Here is a 25,214-nt window from a genome sequence, read left to right on the forward strand (position 1 = left end):
ATTCTGTAGGTTGACTCTGCACTTTATTCTCTTTTGCTTTGCAGAAGCTTTTTAGTTTGATGTGGTCCTACATGTTTATTACTGGTTTTGCTGTTTGTGCTTTTCATGTCATATCAGAAAAGTCATGACTAAGACCAATATCAAGGAGCTTTTTCTCTGTGTTTTCTTCTAGGAGTTTTATGGTTCAGTCTTACATGTAAGTCTGTGATCCATTTTGAGTTGATTTATGTGTATAATGTGAGATAAGTGTCCAGTTTATTCTTTTGCAATTGGATGTGCAGTTTCTCAACACCGTTTATTGAAGAGACTGTCCTTTCTCCATTATGTATTCTTGGTGCCTTTGCTGAAGATTTAGTTGACCATATGTGCGTGGGTTTGTGTCTGAGCTCATGATTCTCTTCCTTTTTTGTTCGTGGTGCCTGTCTTTATGCGAGTATCATAGTGTTTTGATTACTATAGCTTTGTAATATAGATTGAAATCAGAAAGTATGGTGCTTGAGCTCAGTGGCTCAAGCTTAGTTCTTTTTTAAAAATTTTATTTATTTCTTTTTGTACAATTAGCCGACATAAAATATATCATTAGTTTTTGATGTAGTGTTCGATGATTCATCAGTTGTGTATAACACCCATTGCTCATCACCACACGTGCTCTTAATACCCATCACCCAGTCACGCCATCCCTCCATCCGACCCTCCCTTCTCTAACCCTCTTTGTTTCCTGGAGTCCAGAGTCTTTCATGGTTTTTCTCCCTCTCTGATATCCCATTCAGTTTTCCCTCCCTTCCCCTTGGTCCTCCAGACTATTCCTTATGTTCCACATATGAGTGTCAGGCTTAGTTCTTACTCAAGATTGCTTTGGCTTTTTGGTGTCTCTTGTGGTTACATATGAATTTTAGAATGTTTTTTGGCCTGTGAAAAATACTATTAGAATTTTGATAGGGATTGCATTGGATCTGTATATTGCTTTGGGTAGTATGAACATTTTAACAGTAGTCTTCCAATCTAGGAACACAAGATATTTTCCCATTTATCTGTGTCATCTTCAATTTCTTTAATCAGTGTCTTATAGTTTTCGGTGCACAAGATCTTTTACCTTTTTAAAATTTATGTTAAGTATTTTACTTTTTGATGTAAGTTGTTTTCTTAATTTCTTTTTTGAAAGATTCATTGTTACCATGTAGAAATGCAACGGATTTTTGTGTATTGATTTTGTATCCTATGACTTCATGGAATTCATTTGTTCTAATTTCTTATTTTTTGGTAGAGTCTTTAGGGTTTTCAGTATATCTTGTTAAATGTAAACAGAAAGTTTTTTGTGTTTCTTTCCAATTTGGATGCCATTTTTATCTATCTATCTATCTATCTATCTATCTATTTATTTATTTATTTTCATGCCTGAGTGCTCTGGCCAGGACTTTTCAGTACTGTTTTGAATAGAAGTAATGAGAGTAGACATCCTTGCCTTTCTCCTGATCTTAGAGAAAACCTTTCAGCTTTTCACCATTGAATATGGTGTTCATATTGTGGGCTTGGCATATATGGCCTTTATTAAACTGTCCTTAAATCTCAGGGATGAATCTCACTTGATTATGATGTATAATCTTTTTAATGTCCTTTTGAAATTGTCCTTTTGGAATTGAAATTGTTAAGGATTTTTACATTTATGTCAATCAGGGTTATTGCAATGTAATTTTCTTTTCCTATAGTGCCCTTGTCTAGGTTTGTAACAACATAATGCTGGCCTTGCAGAATGAGTTTGAAAGTATTCCCTCTTAAGTTTTTTGGAAAGGATTGGCCTTAATTCTCTTAAAATGTCTGGTAGACCTCGCTGGTGAAACCATCTGATCCTAGGCTTTTATTTGTTGGGAGGTTTTCATTACTGAATTAGTTGGTGTATTATATTTTCTCCGTTTTAATTTCTGAGAGAGAGAGTATTGATAGTGATAATACACAAAAACTAACGCCCTTAAGGAAGGGGATGGGAGGATGGTTAACCTTAATATTTTCTTAAGAGTGCAAAGAATTACCGACACCAGAGAATTTGAGAACCATTGGTTTATAGTATTCCATTGTATGATTATACTGCAGTTCATTTGTGTATTCCATTGTTGGTTGATGTTTGGATTGGTTCTACTTTGGGGTGTTGATGAATAGTTATGAATGTTCTTGTTCATGTGTTTTAGTGTATATATGGACACATTTCTGTTGGGTATAAACTTAGAAGTCGAATTGCTGGTTATTGTGTAGGCATGTGTTTAGCTTTCCAAAGTAGTTGTACCATACTAATTTACATTCTTGTCACGGTTATGGGAGTTCTGGTTGCTTTATGGTCTGGATAAGATATTCTTTTTTTTTTTTTAAGATATTCTTAATTATGGGAAGAGATTAGAGAAAAATTATTAAATTCATGCCAGTGTTTGTTTATAGGGCATTGAGTGATAGCATAAAGAATAAGTAAGAGTATGTCCTTTCCCACTAGTTATAACTTGGTTTCAGTCTTAGTTGTGCCTCCAGCTGGCTCTGAGACTTGAGCCAATTACTCAGTCTGTCTAAGCTTAAGATTTCTTAGCAGTAAAATGGGGTGATTATTGTATAAAGTACTACACAGAATTTGTTGTAGGGATTAAATGGGTTACAGTGAAAAGCACTTGGTGCCAAAGAGAAGAAAATAGGCCCAGAAGACTATACATGAGTAAAGATAAAAGAAAGCAAAAAAAAAAGTGGTAGCAGTTTTTGTTTTAACTTTTTGAAAACAATTACTTAGGTTTTATATGTTTTCATTACTACATAGAAAATAACTATTTAGGATAATTTCATGCCTAGAAAAAGTTATAAAATAAAAATAGTACAAGGGCACCTGGGTGGCTCAGTTAGTTAAGCAACTGCCTTCGGCTCAGGTTATGATCCTGGAGTGCCAGGATTGAGTCCTGCATCGGGCTCTCTGCTCAGCAGGGAGTCTGCTTCTCCCTCTGACCTTCTCACCTCTTATGTTCTCTCTCTCTCTCTCTCACATATATAAATAAAATCTTAAAATAAAATAAAAAAAATAAAAATCATACAAGGAACACCCATGCTCTCATTACTTAGATTTGGCTATTGCCAATAATGTACTCCCATTTTCTTTATCATTTGTGCTCCCCAGACCTGTGTGTGCCTATATAATTTTTTTTTTCTGAATACTTTGAGGATGTTATGTATGTTATAATTCTTCACCCTTAAATACTCCAGTCTCATTTCCTAATAAGAGGAATATTCAGTTACATAATCACAGTATACTTATCTATTTCATAAATTTACATTGATAAACTTTTCGCTTATGTATTACCCATGTTTGGGTTCTGTTACTTGATATGACAGTGTTCTCTATAACGTTTTTACCCCTTCCAGTACAAGATTCAGACTATGATATCACATTTAGTTATCGCGTCTCTTTAGCATCATTTCTCTTGTTCTTTATCGCTTCAACAGTGGCATTTGAAGACTTTAGTACTTCCCTCCCACTTTTAAAAAACAAACCTTTTCTCATTTCACATTTGTCTAATGTTTCCTCCTGATTAGATTGAGCTTATGACTTCTTGGCCAAAATTCTGCCTAGATGATGTTGTGTCCTCTAGGTATCCCAGTTGGAGGTTCCTGATATCTGTCACTTGGAATGTTAATTTTAATGACCACTAAAGGTATTGCCTAATTTCTCCATTGTATAACAGATTTTCTTTTCTCTTTGCAACTAATAAGGAGTATGTGAGAAAGCCTTTGAAGACCCTGCAAATATCATCAGCCTCATCATCATTTTCCCCTACATTGACTATACACTGATGATGATTCTTGCCCTTTTTGCATCTTCTTTCTGATATAACAGAGTGTTCTATGCCCCTATTGTACTACCCTGCTATAGTGCTGCACTGAGCCATTTCTTCAGGGAGCCCTGGTTTCTTTTAGTAGAGAATGCGATTAGAGGCCAAGATCAGGGTACTAAGTGATCTCATCGCTTTTGGGATATCTGCTTCTTGGCCTTTTAATAGTATAGAACTAGCGCATATACACGTGTATATGCATATAGCAAGCTAGTATGCACATACATACACATATACAAACATGTATTTACATGTGTACATGGAAATATGTGTATTTTGGAAAACATGATTTTATACCAGTATTTCCACTTCCATAACAACCTTGCTTGACTCTTGTATCTTTCCTCTTTTATATTTTTGTTCCTTTTCCTTACACAGTGAGATCCTCGGCTTATTTGCTCATTTCTGTAATATATCCAAAATAGTTTCAGAATTGCATTGTCCATACCACTATAATTAAAAAAAACCTACAAAAACATTCAGGATTTGTTTGTACTTCTCCCCACCCTGCCTGTGAGATAATAGACAATACATGTATTGGTCTCTGTCCCCAGTTTCTGGCACAGAATTCCTGACACTTCAAAATTTCTAAGTGATAAGAACATTAGGAGCATCACTTGTTATAATAATGGCTCTTTTTCTTTTCTTTTCTTTTCTTTTTTTCTTTCTTTTTTTTTTTTTTTTTTTTTTTTTTAGTAACCTCTGTACCCAGTGTGGGGTTTGAACTTAGAACCTCAAAATCAAGAGATACATGCTCTGCTGACCAAGCCAGGCAGGTGCCCCCTAATATTTGTGTCTTGACACTGGGTCCTACCACAAATCCTTATAGTTTATAAGGGTACTAGGAGCATCTTTTGTTCTAATGAGGAAAATCTGGGTAGGCTTCTGGATGGCTCCTGGTGTGGTCACCAGGCAGATCAAGCCAAGGTCAGAAGCTTGGAATTTTGAGCCCTACCTCCCATTCTCCATAGACTAGAGAGGCACTGGAAATGGAGTTAATAATTAATTATGGCTGTGTGAGGAAGCTTCCATGAAATCCCAACAATATGTTGCTGTTGGGAGCTCCCAGGTTGGTGAACATATCCGTGTACCAGGTGGGTGATGCACACCAGCTGTATGAGGACAGAAGCTCCGTGCATGCGACCCTCCCCAGGTCTCATCCTGTGTGTCTCTTCAACTGGTCGTTTTTCTCTATTCTTATCAGGCCTTTTAATAAACTGGTAAATGTAAGTAAGTGTTTACATGAGTTTTGTAAGCTGTTTTAGTGAAAAATCAAATCCAAGGGAGAGGAGGTCATGAGTACCTTTGACTTTGTAGCCAGGTTGGGCAGAAGTAATGGGTAATCTAGGGTCCCACTACTTGAGATGAGCATCTGAAGTGTAGGACAGTTTCAGTTAAGACTGAGCCCTTCACCTGTGGGATCTGACACTATTCTCAGGTAATAGTGTCAGAATTGAGTTCAATTGTCAGATACCTATTGGGTGTCACAGAATTGTTTGGTGTGGTTAAAAGATCCCACCAGATCCCACATCTGTACACAAAAGTATGGTGAATATGGTAGTAGTGTGCAAGTAAAGGAGAAACATGGGAGGTGGACTAGTTTTTTCCTTTTCACTGCCCAAGACTGAAAATATGGGGTCAAAATCAGTGTTTCGGAAAGTTGCTTGGTTCCTTTAGCCCTTCTTTCTTTTGGTGTGGGTAGGTAGTCATTTGAAAAATACTTAGTTCCTTTGTTTCACCACATCCTCCCCCACTCTGACTGATTTATCTTTGAATATGCATTCTGTTAATATGTTTTCAAAAGTCATTTTTTCCTGTATCTCTTCTACTCCATCCTCCCCACCTTTGTAGATAATCAACTTTATTATTCCCTAGTTTTATCGATCCTGTGTTTTTAATTGTAGTAAACGGATTCATATTCCTTGACTCTTACCAAAAAATGACATATATATCCTTCTGTACTTTGCTTTTTTTTTTAAGATTTTATTTATTTATTTGACAGACAGAGATCACAAGTAGGCAGAGAGGCAGACAGAGAGAGTGGAGGAAGCAGGCTCCCCACAGAGCAGAGAGCCAGATGCAGGGCTCCATGCGGGGCTCAATCCCAGGACCCTGGGATCATGACCCAAGCTGAAGGCAGAGTCTTTAATCCCCTGAGCCACCCAGGCGCCCCTGTACTTTGCTTTTTTTTCACATAATAATATCTCATGGAAATCACTCCATGTGAGTCATAGATGGCTTCTTTCTCATACTCCATTGTGGATATTTACTATAGTTTTTTTGTTTTTTTTTTTTTTCAGCTAATCTCCTATATACTGCAGGCTTTTTAGGAAATACATTTACAGATTCTTGAAAATGATTAAGAAATGGAACATAAATGCAAATATGGTTTGAGTCTTTAGTCCATCCTATGTTTAATTATACAACCAAATAAAGTGTAAAAATTTAAGTTCGTGAGTCAAAAATACCCAAAGATCTTTATTCTAACCCCTGGCATAATAGTTAGCTCATGAAGTGTAGACTGCAATTGGTTATTTCCCTTTTTTCCCCCCATGTAGTAGCTTATTGTCATCCATTAGTTATAACTCTAAGAGAAGAAAGTGAGGACTGAAAGAGATATTCCAGATAAGATCTGTCATTTCAATTGATTTGAAGTTTACCAAAACTAGAGAGAGAAAGCTTTGTATATTTTAGTACTGTCACTAAGAGAAAGTCAAATGACAGGCTGTATTAGTGTATTACAACTGCAGCAACAGAACAAGAGTAGTTCAGAACTGGGTTAATCTGTGAATGATGAAGGGTTAATTATGCAGTAAATTGGTATCTTTCTCTCTGTACCGCTAAGTGTTTCTGGGCTAACTATGCATTTTGCAACTCTGCAGATGTTTAGTACTTGTATTAAACAGTAATTTTCTGAGGAACTTCAGGATGAATACAAACTTAATTCAGAAAATCGAGAGTTGTAGTTGATTAAAAATAGTTGCTATACAATATCTGAAAGTAGGTAGACAATTTTAGGTATGGGAAAAGGAAGGCAAAGTTATGAAGACATGTTTAAAAAATAAATAAATAAATATATATATATATATATATATTCATTCATTCCAGTTGATGGACCTAAAATTTTTTGTTTAATGAATAGGAAATCTAAATTGTGAACATTTGTAATTTGACACAATATTTTGGGATATAGTGACTATTGGTATTTTATCAAAATTTAATATTGAGGGGAAAAATCAGTTTCTAAAATACTAAGATATTTAGAGTATTGCAAATGAAAATTTTTCTTAAAATAAGTTTTTGGAATTTATTCTTGCTAATAGTCTTATGACAAGCCTTGTGATCCTACCGTGGATATTTATATAGGTGAGCAGGCCATCATGAGATTTTTGTTTGTTTGTTTACTAAGCCAATTTTTTCCGCTATATGATGCCAGTAGAACCAGACTTGATTGTCCCCAGTTCCTTTTAGGAAAATTCTAGGCAAGGATACTTAACTAGGGAAGGCCTCATGGTGTCATACATACAGCACTTAGGTCAAGAATCAAAAGAGATCAAGATTCTAAAGCCCACTCTGCCACTAAGAAGTTATATCAGCCTTATTTAGGCCTCATTTTCTTGTTTGTAATGTGAGCAGATTTATTTGTATGTTCTCTCAAACGCCTTTCCAAATATTTTTTGCTGGCACATCCAGAAACATTTTGGCCTTAGTAAAAATTAAGGTCATAAAGTATGTATTATTATTTTCTACATTAAGTAAGGTATATGTGCAAGTGCAAAAGTGAGAGAAAGTAAATAATTACTAATACTTTAAGAACCTATATTTGGTTGGGGAAAATTTGTGTTAGATGTTTTGTTCTCAGTGTCATACTTCATGGTGGCTTATATGAGTAAACTCCAAGAAGAAAGCCATGAAGAAACTCCTGTGATCTAAGAAGTTAGACAAATATATACAAAGAAAAATTCTGGTTGGAAGAGTTCTGCTAATTGTAAAGTTCAAAAAGAGCTATAAAATGCTTGCTAACAAGCCTTGAACTATACCTTTTTATTTGTTTGGTCATGGTGGCTGTTTTTTGAAGTTAAATACTTCATTTATTCCGTAGATATTTATAAAGAAGCCCCTTCATTTAGAATTGGAGGTGAGAGCAGAGAGCAAGATACACTTGAATGCTATTGTTCTGTTTTGTAACTTAACTTGCATTAATGAAAGTGGATAATAGCCAAGATACTTACAAATCATGTTACCTGCTATGAAGAAGAATAAATAGTAATGTGATGGAAAGTAATGTAAGAGAGAGAGGGGAAGGGACTGTATGTGTGTGTGTGTGTGTGTGTCTGTCTGTCTGTCTGTCTGTGTGGTTGGGAACTAAGACATGAATGTTGAAAAAAGCTAGGTGGACAAAGACCAGGCAGAGAAAGGTAGATAAAAGACCCCGTAAGGTGGAAAAAGATTGATATGCTCTAGGACAAGGAAAGGCAGTGTAGGGACAGGGCCAATGGAGGGGACAGAAAGAGTAGCTTGGGATGAGTTTGGAGAGTTAGGACAATAAGGGCATTGAACCATGGCAAGGAGTTGATTTTATTCCAAGTGCAGTGGGTAAGCTATCAAGGGGTTTAAGCAGGGCAAATTCTTGCTTTAATAAACATTTTTTAAAGATTTATTTATTTATTTATATTAGAGAGACCGAGAGCAAGAGAGATCACATAAGGAGGAGGACGAAGCAGACTTGCCACCAAGTAGGGAGCCTGGTGTGTGGCTTGATTCCAAAACCCTGAAATCATGACCTGAGCCAAAGGCAGACTTAAAACTGTCTGAGGACCTAAGTGCCCCTTTAATAAACATTTTTAAAGTTGACTCTTTTCAGAGTGTCTGGCTGTCTCAGTCAGTAGAGCATACAACTCTTGATCTTGGAGTCATGAGTTTGAGCCCCACATTAGATGTGGAGTCTACTTAAAAAAAAAAAAAAAAAAAAAGGCATGACTGTGTGGAAAGGAATTAGAGGGAAGCAAGAATGGAAGTAGACTATTAATAGTAGTGGAGGAGGGAGATAGTGGTAGCATTCAGTGGAGGTGGAAGAAATGAATGTTTTGCAGACAGGACTGACTGATTTTGCTGATGGGACTGAATATCATCAGAGGTAAAGGAAATATTCTCAAATAATAAAGTTTTTTTTTAAAGGGATATTTAAAATTGCTTTGTTAAAACATAATATTTAGTTAAAACAGTATTTAATGCCAGTATTCTACATGATAAATACTTTCTTGACAAATTTATCCTTTTTATTCCCCCCCCCTTTTTTAGGCTTATGCATCTGGATGTGACATTGTTATACTGGGAAGTGATTTTGAAAGATTACAAATAATCCCAGGAGCTAAACATGGAAATATTCAAGTAGGATGTGTAGACTGCTCATTGCAACAAGGCAAGGTTTGTAATCTTGTAATGTGAGATTTCTTTTGAATATGTTTTTTGTCAGGATAATCTCCCAAGTATGTATTTCCTGTCAAATTTGAAGTTTGCTTTGTTTCAAGGACAATGTAGCTACAAATTTCTTTGGCTCTCTGAGATGCACCATAGAAAACAAAACTCCTGACTCAGATATGTTTCAGATTGACAGGAATTCTGTTCTTACATAATTTGAAGATACAGCATAATGTTTTCCTGTGAGTTGATAAAGAAGTATTACCCGTAGAACAGGTCTAAAGCTTACTTATTTAAAAACTGATTGGATTAAAGGAAAGGAATGACAGTAAACCTTCAATCTATTTACAAATAAACTACTAGAGAGAAATCATTTGTTAGAGTTGTTCTTTCGCTGTAGGAGTATTTCCTTATAATTTCTGGATAAACTTTGTACTGAAATGGAGGTCAACTCTTCTAAAATGCATAGTTTTTAAATTAACTTATTCCAAGTCTATAAGAAAAATGAAAAATTTTGTTTGGACTTCTATTTGCATATGAAAGTAACAAGTAACCTTGAAAGTAGGAAAGCAACAACAACAAAAGTAACAGGTTATGATTCTGTATCAGGTGAAGTACAGTTCTATACAGTAGCAGAATAGGTAGAGTCATAGCTAGTAGGCAGCATAGTATATAGCTAAATATAGCACCATGTAGGCACAGGCCAGGTCTAGGTATATTTACAGCTAAATTGGGGTGGACTTTGCAGATTTACTTAATTTTTTGCTAGATGATTAAATATATTATTGGACTATATGATCCCACTAGAATATTTTGTGTGAGGAATCAAAAGGACCCAATCTTTTTTTTTTTTTAAATCTAATCATGTCTAATGCACCTGCCAGTCTGAAAAGTTACCTCTTAGTATCTAGTGTAGAGGTACTTATGGTAAAATAAGTTTAAGCTCTTACAGTCTTTCCCTGTTTTGGACTACTGTGTTAGTTCTGTGTCCCTTCCCCTTACAGGTTAAAGTGTCTCTCATCTTTCTGTTGTTTACACCTTTCATTCTCACTATATTACAGAAATGATCTTTATTACGGAATGTTGAAAATCCTTGAGACTTCCCTCTTTTCTCTTCATGTTTGTTTGGTCTCCAGCTCTATAATTCTGTAATCTTCATTACTGTATTGAAACTTGCTTGTAATATCTACACTCACATAGGCCTGGCTATGTTGGAAATCCCATTTAATGACTTGCAATATGAGTTATGTTTTGATGATAACCTAGATTACATGACAGTCTAGATTAAAATAGATGGGTCATTTGGTTTTGTAGTCATTTTTTTTTTTTTTTTCCTTTTAAAGATCCTATTTATTTCTTTGAGAGAGAGAGAGTACAAGCAGGGGCAGTGGCAGAGGGAAAGGGAGGAGGCTCCCCACTGAGCAGGGAGTGGGCCACCCACTGTGGGGCTCCATACCAGGACCCTAGGATTATGACCTGATCTAAAAGCAGGTACTTAACGGACTGAGCCACCCAGCTGCCCCCTATAGTCATTTTCATAAAGGGCAGATTTCCTTTGGGTCACAGATATTCGTACAAATAAACGGCTTCTCACCATAACAGGAAGAAAATTTGCAGGTTATGATACTTTAGGTGGGAACTGCTGCTTGATACTGTAGACATCCAGTATTTTAGCATTACTGGGGTTTTTTTTCTACTGTAAGATTAATTTTCATGAGAAAATTCATCTGCATTTATCTTAAAAACATTCTTTGCCTCCCATTACCTTGGGAAAGTTCAGTATGTTCACTTGGGCATGAGGCCCTGTACAACCTGGCTTAGATCTGCGTTTTTGGACGTATGTACCTCACTGTGTTAGAAGGGACATTCTGTTCCATCTCGGCTGGTTGTCACTTCCAGGCATACTTCACCTCTTCTAATCTTTGCACTTGTGTTCATACTTGTGTTATGCCCCTTTTCTATAATTGAATATTCACCACTCTTTGAAGTCCTACCCACTCTTAAAAGCCCAAACTCAATAAGGCCTCCCAGACTGACTCGGTGAAGATGATTTCTATATCCTTTTAACTTCTTAGAACACTTAAAAATAGCCATTGAAAGTTTTTTTTTCTGTTATAGATTACATCCTCATCGCTTATCCCCTTCTTTTTGAGATTATATTCTCTTATTTTTATCCCTCATCCGTTTTTGTATCTATCAGTCCTTATTTCTGATATTTCATTGTTCTTCATTGTGGCTTACCCAAGTTATAATAGTAGCCACCTTATAAAACAGAGCCATTGATTGAAAGAGTAAATTTTAAAAATACTCAGACAAAATAGAGTATTAAAAAAATACATTTCTTATAGTGTTTATAAAGGAATAGATCTAAGTTTTATTTTTATAAAGCTAAATACACACAGAATTGTGAACTTTGAAGACAGATAACCTAGAAATGGATTAAATCCTATCTCATTTCCACTTGACAAGGAATCTATCGATACATTTTTTTCTATGATAAAGGAATTAATATTTACCATGTATCTTACAGGTAATTATATATAGATGCTTTACAGGTGCTGTTTTAATCCTCAAACTAATTCCATTAGGAAGATAGTATTATGCATATTCTAAATGTAGATAGAGACAATGAGGTACAGAGAGATTAACTTGCTGATTACACAGTAGGTGACAGTACTGGAATTCTGACTCAGGTATGGTGGTCTCTTAAAACTGATATTCTCAAGTATTCATAAATGAAATTGGGGGGCTTATTTTAATTTGTATTATTTCTTTCGTCTTTTGATTCATAAGTAAGTTAACATATCCATAAGTTTTCTTTCTTTTTTCTTTTTAAAAGATTGCAGCATCCTATGGAAATGTTATCTCTGTTTTTGAACCAGTTAATCTACCGAAGCAAAAGAAAAATTTGGTCAGTAATTTATCATTTTTCTTTTAGAAATTGAAATGTCTTGAGTATTAAAAGACACTTTTTAAGAGTATAAAATCAGAGTGATCATCAGATAAATTGTATAAATTATACCATAATTAAAAAATAGATGTTGAATGCCACTTCCATATTTAAAATATGTTCTAAATCTTAGATTGAAATAGAAGTAAATCAGATTGTGTTGACGAATTATATGTGTTTTTTTTCTTCTGACATTTTCCTTTATAATAAGTATTTGAAGAGTCAACAATTTTAAGTTTGGTAGTTTATTGCTAATGGCAAACACCATTATGTAGTGAAGTGTGGCACTTTGTTTTTGGTTTTTATTATCTTCTTTAATATACTTATGCTTTTTCTTAAATATTTTGTTCTTAAAGTTACATGTTTTAATTGCAGAGTCTTAAGCTACCTTCAGGACTCCCCCCCCCCCCCCCTTATTGTATCATGTAATATAACTGTTAACAGGTCAGTAAGTGTTTTTCTTTATGAAGAAACTATATTCAGAAATAGTTCTGAAAACTGGCGAAAACAACAGTGTATAAGTATTAGATTTCTTGGGTGCTTTAATATTCTAAATATAATAGTCCAGGTTATTTTACCCATTTCTACTGAAGATTAAACTGGTGATTTAAATTATATGGAAGAGGATCAGCATAGTATGGTCTTAAGAACATTATCTTAGGAACCATAGAACTGCTTTCTTTCTTTATCTGCTGCTTTCTAGTCATTTGATCCTAAGCCATCAGTCTTCCCAGGCTCTTTGCTCAATTTTAAAATTGGTTAATAGCTATTCATTCTTCATGGGCCTCTTGGAACAATGACATGATCTCAAAAACTGTGCAGAAGTATGCTAACTAAAAATAATTATGTTTTAATAATATATACCTTTATATATACCTTTTATTATTTTTCATTGCCTTTTCACTTAGCTCATTAGTGTCTTACAAATTCTCTCTGTCTTAGTATGATAGCTATTGTTTCTTTTTTATAAATATGACAGCAGGTACCCAAAGAAAATTAGTTGTTGACCATTGAAATAGTTGCTGGGCCACAGAACTAAGTAAAACCAACTGTAATGATTCCTAATATGAGCATTCTTTCCCCTACCTTGTGTAAATGAAAAAACATTTTCTCTAGGTTAACTGATATTCATTTTAAAATTTCATGGAAAAATTTCATGGAAAGAGAGTAATAGTCCTCCCCTGATTTATATTTGTGTTGTGTATTACTTAATGAATCCAGTATTAGAGGCCCTGATAACCTGTGAATTAGTAATTGATAGTAGTAAAAATAAGTGATTGTTCTGCCCAGAATGATGTATTTCAAATAGTACTCCATAAATATTTATGGAATAAGGTAACTGGCTTTTTTTTTTTTTAAAGTCAGTATGTTTTTAAAAAGTCAGTATGTTACGTTAAGATGCCTTTATTATGAAGGGTAGAATCAAGAATTTTAGTTTTTGCTCATTTTCTCATGTACTAAATAACAATGTAATGCTAAAAAGTCAGTGAGAAAAGTCTGGTTTATTCTTAGGCAGCACTGACTTTGGAGAAAGGGGTAAAAAAAAAAGCTTGATGAGTAAGGGGAAAACTGGATCAAATGGAAAAGAACTTATTAGAAGGTACACAGAATCTGTAATTCCTGAATAGAGTCTCAGAGCATCTCTAGATTCTCATAAAAAAGATATTATTTCCATTCTAAAAAAAAAGAATTATTTCCATCCTAGAAAATTCTTTTAAGGTGGTGATTCTTCATGAGCGGAACACTTCAGAATCACTAGTTGGAGCATGTGTCCAGATCCTGCCCTGGGGATTTCTATATCTGTAGGGGTGGGGTTGTGCGTGGACATTTCTGTCTAGTTCTAGAGAGGGTTCTGATGTATGCGCTGATTAAGAGCCATTCCTGCAAGGCAGTATTTCATAAAAGCATATTCTGCAAACCATCTCTATCAGAATCAATGGGGGTGATCATTTAAATAAAGTGCAGATTCCTCATTCTTATTTTTTTGAGCCTGAACCTTTGGAGATGTATCTCAGAAATTGGAGTTTTTAGTAAACATCTCAGGTTATTGTACTAGAGTATGAGAACCACTGCATTCAAAGGTTGTTTATGGGTCTCAGTCCTGCAGAGGTTAGTGAAAGCAACTTAGACCACAGCCTGAATTTAAAAGAAAAGAAAGTAAAATGGAAAATGTTAGAGTGCATCACATGTAATAAGGGTAAACTTAGATTGCGTTTATTTTTGGGGTCCTATTGCAACATATATTTCTTACTGACTTACAGGTAAAAAAATTGGAAAAAAATGTTGCATAATGAATGAAAAGATCTTATATAATATAATGGATGTGTTATATCTCGTAATCTGCATTTTCTCGTGTAGTTTTTGATCTCAGGTGAGGATGAAACCTTAAAAGAGAAGGAAGCCTCAGATAGCACAGGCCCACTTAAAATTAAACATTTGTAACTATAATAATATGAAGTAATCATATTACAAAAATCTGAGGTTAATGAGAATGTTGTCCAAATTGGCATATACTTACTGGTTGTTTATGCTAGAGACAGACTTTTGGCCCTCCAGGAATAGGTGTTCATTCTCTCACTAATCTCTTCCATCACATACCTCTTATAATTCTCAACTGAATTGAACATTTTGTTCCCCATTAAAAATGACCGCATGGTCATTTGTACCCCCCAAAAAATGGCATGTTGTATTATTGAGAATAACAAGCATGAATGTATATATTTGATAGAGAAAAGCTGCCAATACTAATTGGTTAAATGAGTTTTTAAATTTTAACTTTAGGAATTATATAGTCAATGGCAGAAGAGTGGCCAGTTTTTTCTGGAATCAATAGCACACAACATAACTTGGGATCCTGCAGGTAAGAAATGGATCAACTGAAATGAAACATCACTTGCCTAGGCTGTTTCTTTTATTACTTTCCTTTATTTCAGTTCTGCTTTGTGTGAGATTGTTGGGAATAAAAAATAAGTAAGACATTATGTTCTTTTAGAGCTTGTACTGAAATGAAGACAGATATTCAGTATAATAATACCTGTTGTTTTGGGAAAGAGACTTAATACTCTCTGGAAAATCAGAATTTCATTGAAGAGGAGCTTTTTGTCCTATGATTAGGTAGATTTTAACATTAAGAGTGGGGATAGATGGGAAGAGAGAAAAAGAAGTGAATTTTAAGAAGAGATAATGTGTGTATATATCACCTATGTATTTCTGCATTAAAATCCCAAAGCCATTTTACCAGTCTCCTGCAGTGAGCAAAGGCACAGAGAAAGAAAGCACAAGATACATTCTTTTAATGCTTAGAACTTCATTAAGGCTGGAATGAGTTTGGTGATAAGGAAGTAAGACTGCAGCATATTATAAAAGGCCTTTAAAGCTATGCTAAGATATTTGAATTTCATTCTTTTTGACTATCCAGCAAAATATTATAGGTTTTGAAAGTGGCTTTTGCCAAGCTAGGATTTATGGTTTTGTACAACTTTTCTGGTAGCAGTAAGTTGAAAGGAACAGGAGGATAAATATTTATAATTACTTATAATTACCTTTACACAGTGTGCTTTCACAGTAGTCTGAATGAGAACTAAGAATTTATTTCAGGACCTTTAATGTAATAGGTGCTTAATTAATGTTGCATGACTAATGAAAGAAGTACATAGATATGAAATGCATATAGGTGATAGAATTGACATTACTTGACAGTTGGATTTTAAAGTATTTTGAGAATATCTGTGATCCTAAGTGGAAGAGAGATATGTAGGAGTTCTAGATAGTGGAACATTGGTTTTGTTTGGACATGTGGAATTTGACATGTTTGCATATCATATAGCTGTTCCCAAAATATAGAAATTTCTGGAATATAAGAAGTTATCTTTGAAACATAGAAGCCATTAGTTTAGATAAGATAGTTGCATCTTATTATACTACATGAAATGACCGAGAAAAATGTTTATTTAGAAAACAAAGTTCAGAACCCTTGGAAATTATTTTAGAAGATAAAAGATTATTTTTGAGATACTTTTTAAAAAAAAAATCAGTGTTTTAAAATGTAAAATGTTTTTTCTTATGTAAGGATGTAGGATTGATATCTTCTAGCTGGTAACCTATATGTATATTTTATGCATACAGTGGAAAGAGGTCAGACTTGGGTTCAAAGTTGGCATTTAGTTTAGTACAACAGTTTATGTATAATTTTACTATAACTAGTGAGACTTATATCCCAGTTAATACCTGTTTCTCCAATGATTATTAATAGTGTCACCTTCTGCTCTCAGAAAAGTTCCTATTTGGATGATACATTATAAGCTTATTCTATTATAGCACAACATTCTATTGTGGTTATTTGTCTACATGGTTTAAATTTTTGATTAGACAAGAGCTGAGATTCTATTTTATTTAGTATTTATCTTTGCGGGGACATTACATTAGGCTTTCAATAAATGTTCACATACTTGACTATAAGTTTTATGATCATGAAGAAATTACTTAACAGATTAAGAATGGTTAATGCAGTTATAAATTAAGGTAGTATCTATTTCAGAAGCTAGGTTTTTAATGATCAGATATGGCAGTGTATTTGAAAGTACTTGGTAAATTATAAGAGCCCTATAAAAACAGTGTTAGCAAGTAAACTAGGTACTTGAACTGTCATATTTACAACTGCAATAAAAACATTTCACGTTAGCGTTAAGTGAAATTTCTTTAGTAATAACATAGCAACAATTGCTTTGAAATTTTGTACAGTTGGTTTATCAGTAATAATGCTTTGGAGGATAGTATTAATGTTAAATTCTTCTGTCATCATTACAGAGTTGTATCAAAAGATAATTACTTATTTTCCTAACTATCTAGTAGTGACTTGACAACAGCTTATGAATATTATCTCTTTATTGTGATTAAGTTAAAATTTACATAAAAGTTTATTATTTTTCTTTTTATGATCAAAAAGTTTGAAATATAGTGGTTTGGTTAAGAAATAGGTTATTGTTGCAGTAAAAATTTGGAAGCAACTAGTATATTATCTTTGCAAGTGAACTTTGTTTATAAATAGATTAAAAAAATATTTTTTAAAGATTTTTATTTATTTATTTGACAGACAGAGATCACAAGTAGGCAGAGAGGCAGGCAGAGAGAGAGAGAGGAGAAAGCAGGCTCCCTGCTTGAGCAGAGAGCCCAATGCGGAGCTCGATCCCAGGACTCTGAGATCATGACCTGAGCTGAAAGCAGAGGCTTTAACCCACTGAGCCACCCAGGCGCCCCAATTTTAAATATTTTAAGTGAAGTGTTAGTATTTTTGGTTTTGATTGATACTTAACTATATGCCAGGTATTGGGATATAAAGAAAGTTTTTCAGATGATGCCACTAAAATTCACTGTAGTGCCTTTGTGTTTTCTTCTGATCCACTATTGCATCTGACTTAAATCATAAGACTTTTCTTTTTAAGACTTTTTATGCTTTGTTTCCCTAGTTTACTATTCATACCTCCACCCTTTGTGTGCAGGTCAATACTCTGTACCATACCTTAACTATTTTTGTATCATTTCATAACTGAGATTAATTACTTTGTATTCTGTATTAATTTCTTAATCTTTCATGGTATAGCTTAATTTTAGCTTTAGTTTATGTTAAAGAAAATTCGTAAATACCGAACTCATAAATATAGAGGTGAGATTAGTGGCAGGAATGAGGGGTGGATGAAATACCTGATGCGGGGGCGGGGTCAAGAGGTACAAAATTCCAGTTATCAAATAAATCAGTCCTGGGGAGGTAATGTATGGCATGGTGACCATAGTTAATAATACTAAGTTGTATATTTGAAAGTTGCTAAGAGTAGGTTTTATAAGTTTTTGTGTCACAAGAAAAAAGTTGTAACCAATGTGTGATGACGGGTATCAACTAGATTTTATGGTGCTGACCATTTTGCAGTATATGCAATATCAGATCATTACGTTGTATACCTGAAGGAAATAGAATGTTATATGTTATATATAACATATATGTTGGATGATGGATATCAACTAGATTTTATGGTGCTGACCATTTTGCAGTATATGCAATATCAGATCATTACGTTGTATACCTGAAGGAAATAGAATGTTATATGTTATATCTCAATTAAAAAAAAATCAAACTTGTGTCTCTTGTTATACTAAACAGTGGAATAATAACCAAATGTGAATGGAATGTCTCTCATTAATGCTGTCTAGGCTGTTTTTATCCATTCATGAGACTTTCTGTCTGATTGCTACTATTTATTGAGCTTCTGCTAAGTGCCTAGCCTGTGCTAGATGGGTTATGCAGTAATAGCTGATCATTACGACAACTCTATACACACTTCTGATTTTAAAGGTGAGAAGAAAATTGAGGCTGAGTTTTTCCCACTAGACCAAATTCACATGACTAATTAAGTGACTTATTTGGGATTTAGACACAGGGGTTTCTGATCTACAGTCTGTGTTTTGTCACAGACCCACTTTCTTTTGAAAAAAAAAGTGATCTTTCGAGAGAGACCGAAATCCACAGTCCTTAATTGCCAAAGTGAATGCCTTACTTATTTTGAACTTTTTGACCACAGTTGTGTCTCTTTCTTTCTCTTTTTTCTTTGGATGACAACACAGCCTTCTTAATTACCCAAATCATAAGTTAGAATCTGTCCTGGAAACCTCTGATATCTCCTGTTTATTAGTTGGTGTCAAGCCTTGAAAATTCTGCTTTTGAAATGGCTTTCAAATCCTTGCTTCATATTTTCACATTTGATTCAGGTCCTCATTATTTCCTTTGTGTATTATAGTCACTTAATCAGGTTTCCCTGTATTTTTGTTTTCCCTAATCTCATCTATCTCTAGTCTTATTTTTTAAAATGAATCTTTACCTTTCTTTGTATAGTGGAGCCTTTGAAAGCATGGTGAAAATTATGGATTACCTCTCTAGAAAAATGTACATGCTATACAGATAACTTTTGCATATTATCTCAGAGGAGGGAAATTTACAGTCCTCTTCAAGTCCATCTGTTGACATCCCCCACCCCATTTCAGACAACTTGTTCTAAAATATACATCCACTTATGTAACCCCCACACACTTAAAGCTCCCAACTCTCTATAACACGGTCCAAATTCCTTATAAACGTTGAAAATGGAGTCTGACCCCAGAAACTTTTTCAGCCTTATTTATTTTTCCAAGTCTACTGTGCACCTTATTTCTGAACCATAAACCAGGTTATGAATCCTTCTTGGGACTTTATTTGAAATTGCACGACTTCATGTCTCTCTTTACAGTACGTCTTTACCAGAATGTGAAGTCATCGTGAAAAAGGACAGTGCTTCTTTTGTAATTGTATCCTTCCCCGTGTCTAGTGCAGTGCCTGGTGCAAAGAAGATGCTCATTAAATATTTGTTAAATTAGAGATTATATGACGTAGTCCCTTTTTTCCCAAGCCGCTTCAACAAAATTAAAATACAGCCTCCTTCCCTCTCCCCCACATCTTTTTGTTATTTAACTTTTCTTAGAAGTTGTGTTATTTTGATATTATTATGTGAAACTCTTGACCATGTGATTTAACTCACTAATTAAATACCTAAATAATAAGTGGTGAATAATATATATATATTTTTAGGCAATCGTCTTTTAACTGGTTCTAGCTGTTTGCAACTGTGGTCCAATGCTAACTTGGAGAAACCATCTGAAGATGAAAATCCAGATAAAACAGATCTTAATTTGGGGAACTGGAGATGCATTTGGCATTGCAAGTAAGCAATTAATTAGGGGATTAAAGTGATAAACCTGTTCATGTGGGTTTTATTACAAATGCCTTTTAGTTTGTGTAAAACTACACTAACAAAGAAGATTTCTTATTCTGTGATAGGTCTTTTCTTATATACAGGGGATGCACAATTTCCCATGTTCTGAAGATCCAGTTTTTTAAATTATTGAATAAAATACTTGGAAAGAAACATAAATTGGTTAAGCCTGTGTGATTATCATTAAATAGCAACTTGCTAAATTATATAAAAGGAGACAGGGAGATATATAAGTTGTCATTTTACATCATGGGGCAACCTTGGTAGCTCTTTGGAGAAGAAAATGAAAATAGAGTCTGTTTCATATCTGACACCATAAGAAGTGTCAAAAGAAGGAACCACTGAATTTCTATACAATGAAACAAATACTAGAAGAAAATACAGGTGAATATTCGTAATTTAGAATTGCAATGTCTATTATGGTAGCAACTAGTGACGTACACTTTTGAAATATGGCCAGTCTGAATTGAGATGTACTGTAAGTATACGTACACACTGGATTTCAAGAACTTAACACAAAGGAAAACAATATAAGTTATTGTTAGTTTTTTTTTATTGATTATGTGTTGATAATATTTGATATACTAGCTTAAATAAAATAATTTATTATTCTTTAAGATTTTTTTTATTTGAAAGTGTGTGAGAAAGAGAGAGAGAGAGCATGTGTGCACACATGAGTGGTGGGAGGGGCAGAAGGAGCGGGAGAAGCAGGCTCCTGGCTGAGCACAGTGGTGTGGATCTGAATCCCTGGGATTCCAGAATCATGAACCGAGCCAAAGGCAGACACTGAACCAATTGAACCACCCAGCTCCCCTTAAATAAAATAATTTCACCTGTTTCTTTTTACTTTTGCCAAGTGTGGCTACTAGGAAATTTAACATTTGATGTTTCTGTTCTATCACTGTTACATGAAAAATGCTGCCTTAGATTAGGAAAGACATTCTAGGTATGAAGCCAGAACTAGAAACTGAAAGGAAGGGGGAGGAAAACATCAATAGTTGTGACCATATCAGTGAAAAATTCCTGTAAAGCAAGGAAACTAAAATGTTAAGGGGAAATATTTGCAATTTGGAGTTAATGCCTTTTTTTAAAAGGAGGTCTTAAAAATTAACTAGAAAAAAATAGCAAACAAAAATGAACAATGAAGAAAATTGTAAATGATAGTACATATCAATAATAGCAAATTAAATTAGAACTGATGGACCTCACTCAAAATCAAGAAATGCAAAATATCCAGAAAAACAGGAAAAATAATATCCATTATTAGTGAGTGTTTACAGAACAGGTACTCATATTCTATTAATAAGGGAGTGCAGTTGATATTTTTCTGAAGAGCAACTTGGAAGTATGAATTGACAGGCTTAATTTTTTTATGCCCTTGAGATACTAACTCCAAATTTCATTCATTCATGCTGCAAATATTTGCTGAGTGTTTATCGTGTTTCAAGGCAGTGGTAAAAGTGCTTGGAATATAGCATTGACCAGGTGGGGAAAGACTATAAACCAGGAAATCTATATGACAGAATGTTAAATGGCATTCTTTCTGAGTCAATATTATATGAAACAGTAATAAGAAGTACATTAGATATTAAAGTGAGAGTAATGTAGACCTGGTATAAAGTTTAGAAAGGAGGTTTCAGAGCAGTTGGTTCCATGTGTTTTGCACCTCTCAGTTAGGTCATATGCATTTTAAAAGGGATTTAAAAAGGGTTAACATACAGAAAAGGAATAGGATTTTGCCAAGAAAATTCTTCAGCAAGATTTGTCTTTGCTCTGGAGCCTTTCATGTAAGCTTGTGGAGAGGAAGTAGCAAAGTGTTATATTGCCTTCACCGAAGGGCTTCTGTGTGTTGAACTGAAAATTTGAAATGTGTTTCATGCATTTGGGAGAGGGGAAGAATCTTAAGTTAAATCAAGATCAGAGCCCACAGTAGTAACTTGGACTGCACATACTATTTGTCTGAAATGGTTATTTAACAAAGCAGAAAAGCCATGACGCTTGGGTTTCAGTTTAGGAGCAGCTGATGATTACGCCAACCGGATCACATTTAAACATAGTTTGATCACATTCCTTTTGTGATGCCTTTAAAACACTTTTTACACATGTTAGATGAACATCTAACAGCCAGAGAAAGGTGAATAGGATAAGAGGAAGAAGAGTAGAGGTGACTTCTGAGTGTAGACCTGAAGGAAGTGAGGGAGCAAGCCATGTGCAAGGATGTCTAGAAGAAGCATGTTGTAGTCAGAGGGAATCTCAAGTGCAGACTCTGTGGTCAGAGTGTGCATAGCTTGTGGTTGGAGTAAAGACTGCTTGGAGGTTATTGTGAGGCTTTTGCCTTTTATTCTAAGTTGGGAAGCTCTTTAGGATTTTGTGCTGAGGACTGATTTCCTCTTTAAAAGGATCTGCTGCTATTTTGAGAAGACGTGGAGACAAAGGTCACAATCATGGAGAGGATTTCCATGGATATCAGGCATTTTTAACTATTTGTTTTAAGAATATCTTTAGAATTAAGCAGGTGCATAAAAATGCATATACAAGGATGTTCACTGCACCACTTTTTTTGTACCAGCAAAAATGAGTAAATAGCAGGAGTAGTTAAATAAATTATTTTGAGGCATTGCATGTGTCTGTAATGGAAATAGCATAGCCAGTAAAATAATACAGACCTATACACACTGATATACACATATGGTTGTTACATACTTTAAAATAAATATTACAAAGCAAACTGTAAATATGACCTCACTTTCTATCCCCTTCTCCCCTATATCCAACCACAGAAAGTAGATAGAGAGGGAGGGTGGAGAAACAGGTCTGGAAGTCTGTGTGTTAAAACGTTAGCAATAGTTTTCCCTGGATATAGGTGTTGTGGTATAGGTGAAACTGATGATTTCATTCTCTTCTTTTCATACATATGTATCAGTGTTTTTGATTAAATATTTATTACATTTAAAATCAAGAAGAAGAGGGTTTTTTTTTTTAATTAGTTTCAGAGGTAGAGTTTAGTGATTCATCAGTTGCCTCTAACACCCAGTGCTCATTTCATCAAGTGCCCTTCTTAATGCCCATCACCCTGTTACCCCAACCCACCTCTCCTCTAGCAATCCTCAGTTTGTTTCCTAGAAGAAGTTATCTTAATTTGGAATGAACTATGACAGAATTCCTCTTTGGCCTCCTTTACCAGTAAATTTAAGACAGATTTATCTAAGCATGAAATTGGGTGAAGAAAAGGAAAGCAGTGATAGTGAGGGTGCTTTTGAGATCAGCATATAGGGTTAGCCAGAAGGGAAGGCACTGAAGGGACAAGAGCCAAAGCTTCTTGAAAAAGAAAAAGGCAAGTGTGTGCCAAGTGTATATGGGTCAAGCTGGCAGGCTGACTGCAGCCTGCTTACAAGTCCCCCAGTATCCCACATATAATCTTTACGTAAATGCTACCTTAAGGGAGAATTGATTTCAAAATCTTGATTTATTGTCCATGAAAATGTATGTTAGAATATAGATATCTCATGGCTTTTGAAATTTAATTTGCAAACTAGAAAATGAAACCTTTCTCTTTATCATATTCTCAGGCAATGAAAGCTATGATTCTTTGTCCTAAGCTTTAAAGACTGATAATATCAGTAATTCTTGAATGATTCTTATACATCGATAATTTCACATAAAAATAATTTTTATATTTAATTTAAACATTTATACTTCTTATTTTATAATTGTGAGATATACTTAAAATTGAGTTTGAAACTTGCATTAATACAAAATTACAAGTTGCTGAATATAGCTTATAGAAGTAATATTGAATTCTAATTTTCCTTAAAAATTATTTCTTACCTGTTTGATTTACAGAACTGCTTCCCAAATTCATCTAATGAAATTTTCACCAGATGGAGAATTTTTTGCCACTGCTGGGAAGGTAATTTATGCAAATGCTATTGCTATTGGTTTATTTTGAAACATCAAAAACAGGAACTGGTTTCATTCTTTTAATGTATTGACATTGAAAATATTTTCTATTAAAATGTTAAATCGCGCCTGGGTGGCTCAGTGGGTTAAGCCGCTGCCTTGGCTCGGGTCATGATCTCAGGGTCCTGGGATCGAGTCCCGCATCGGGCTCTCTGCTCAGCGGGGAGCCTGCTTCCTCCTCTCTCTCTCTGCCTGCCTCTCTGCCTACTTGTGATCTCTCTCTGTCAAATAAATAAATAAAATCTTAAAAAAAAAAAATGTTAAATCGCAAAAACCGGGCTAAATATTATGTGTTAAAAGGCAATGTGGTATAATTGAAAAAGAGAATGGTATATCTGGATATAAAGCTGCCATTTACCAACTTTTTTTTAATAAAGATTTCATTTATTCATATGACAGAGAGAGACCACAAGTAGGCAGAGAGGCAGACAGAGAGAGAGAGAGAAGCAGGCCCCGTGCTGAGCAGAGAGAGAGCCCGATGTGGGACTCGATCCCAGGACCCCAGAATCATGACCTGAGCCAAAGGCAGAGGCCCAACCCACTGAGCCACCCAGGCGCCCCATATACCAACTTTTTGATTTTGGTCAACTGGTTAATCTTTTTTGAGCAAATAGAAGAATTTACAGACTTTCTAGAGGGACATTTGTAACCATTTTCAAGTTTTTACCTGCCGATGTCAGAACAGTGTATTTCCTTGAAATTATTTATTTGTAATTATTCGTTCACCGAATAGTTCACTCACAACTGACTGTGTGAAGTTAATTGTTCTCATGGATCATAGCTTTCTGTAGACAGGGGATGTGACATACCCTAAATTCTCAGGGGGTGGGGTTTTGTTAGGAGACAAGTAAAGCTGTTCATTCTGATTGACTTTAAGTGTGGGAATGCATTTGTAGCTTAAAAGCAAAATGTGGTACATTCTAATTACCTTGTTTTCCCTTACTCCCCAAATTAAGAGATGCTGCTTTAATTATACTTAGAATATTTTCTATAATAGTAGCTATTAACTCCTTGTTATCATCTTCAGCACTTTCTTTGAACATTCATATGATACTTCATGAAAAATCTCGTTTTCAAAGATTAGCAGTCTTCATAACCCTGCTGGTGGTAATGCTTTGTTGTTTGATATTTGGCTAAGTGGGAAGATGATCCCTTCATTTAGCAGTCTTCCTCAAGTGATTCCATTTAGCATACTGCATGGTAACTAGCATTTTCCTTGATCCACTTCTCGCA

General features: G+C 34.7%; 1 protein-coding gene across 8 annotated transcripts in view; it reads left to right on the top strand.

The window, feature by feature from the left end:
• Positions 1 to 25,214, top strand: part of DMXL1 (Dmx like 1) — a 128,794-nt gene that overhangs the window by 7,773 nt on the left and 95,807 nt on the right. For 6 of the 8 annotated variants that reach the window (XM_032335423.1, XM_032335424.1, XM_032335417.1 and 3 more), the window contains exons 2-6: positions 9,156 to 9,281; positions 12,115 to 12,186; positions 15,007 to 15,085; positions 19,838 to 19,970; positions 23,865 to 23,931. In XM_032335423.1, the coding sequence (XP_032191314.1) occupies positions 9,156 to 9,281; positions 12,115 to 12,186; positions 15,007 to 15,085; positions 19,838 to 19,970; positions 23,865 to 23,931 (477 nt within the window). The remainder of the gene's footprint in view (positions 1 to 9,155; positions 9,282 to 12,114; positions 12,187 to 15,006; positions 15,086 to 19,837; positions 19,971 to 23,864; positions 23,932 to 25,214) is intronic. The other 2 variants (XM_032335421.1, XM_032335422.1) reach the window with 2 other exon arrangements.

The sequence above is a fragment of the Mustela erminea genome, chromosome 3 (assembly GCF_009829155.1).
Source record: "Mustela erminea isolate mMusErm1 chromosome 3, mMusErm1.Pri, whole genome shotgun sequence".
Lineage (NCBI taxonomy): Eukaryota > Metazoa > Chordata > Mammalia > Carnivora > Mustelidae > Mustela > Mustela erminea.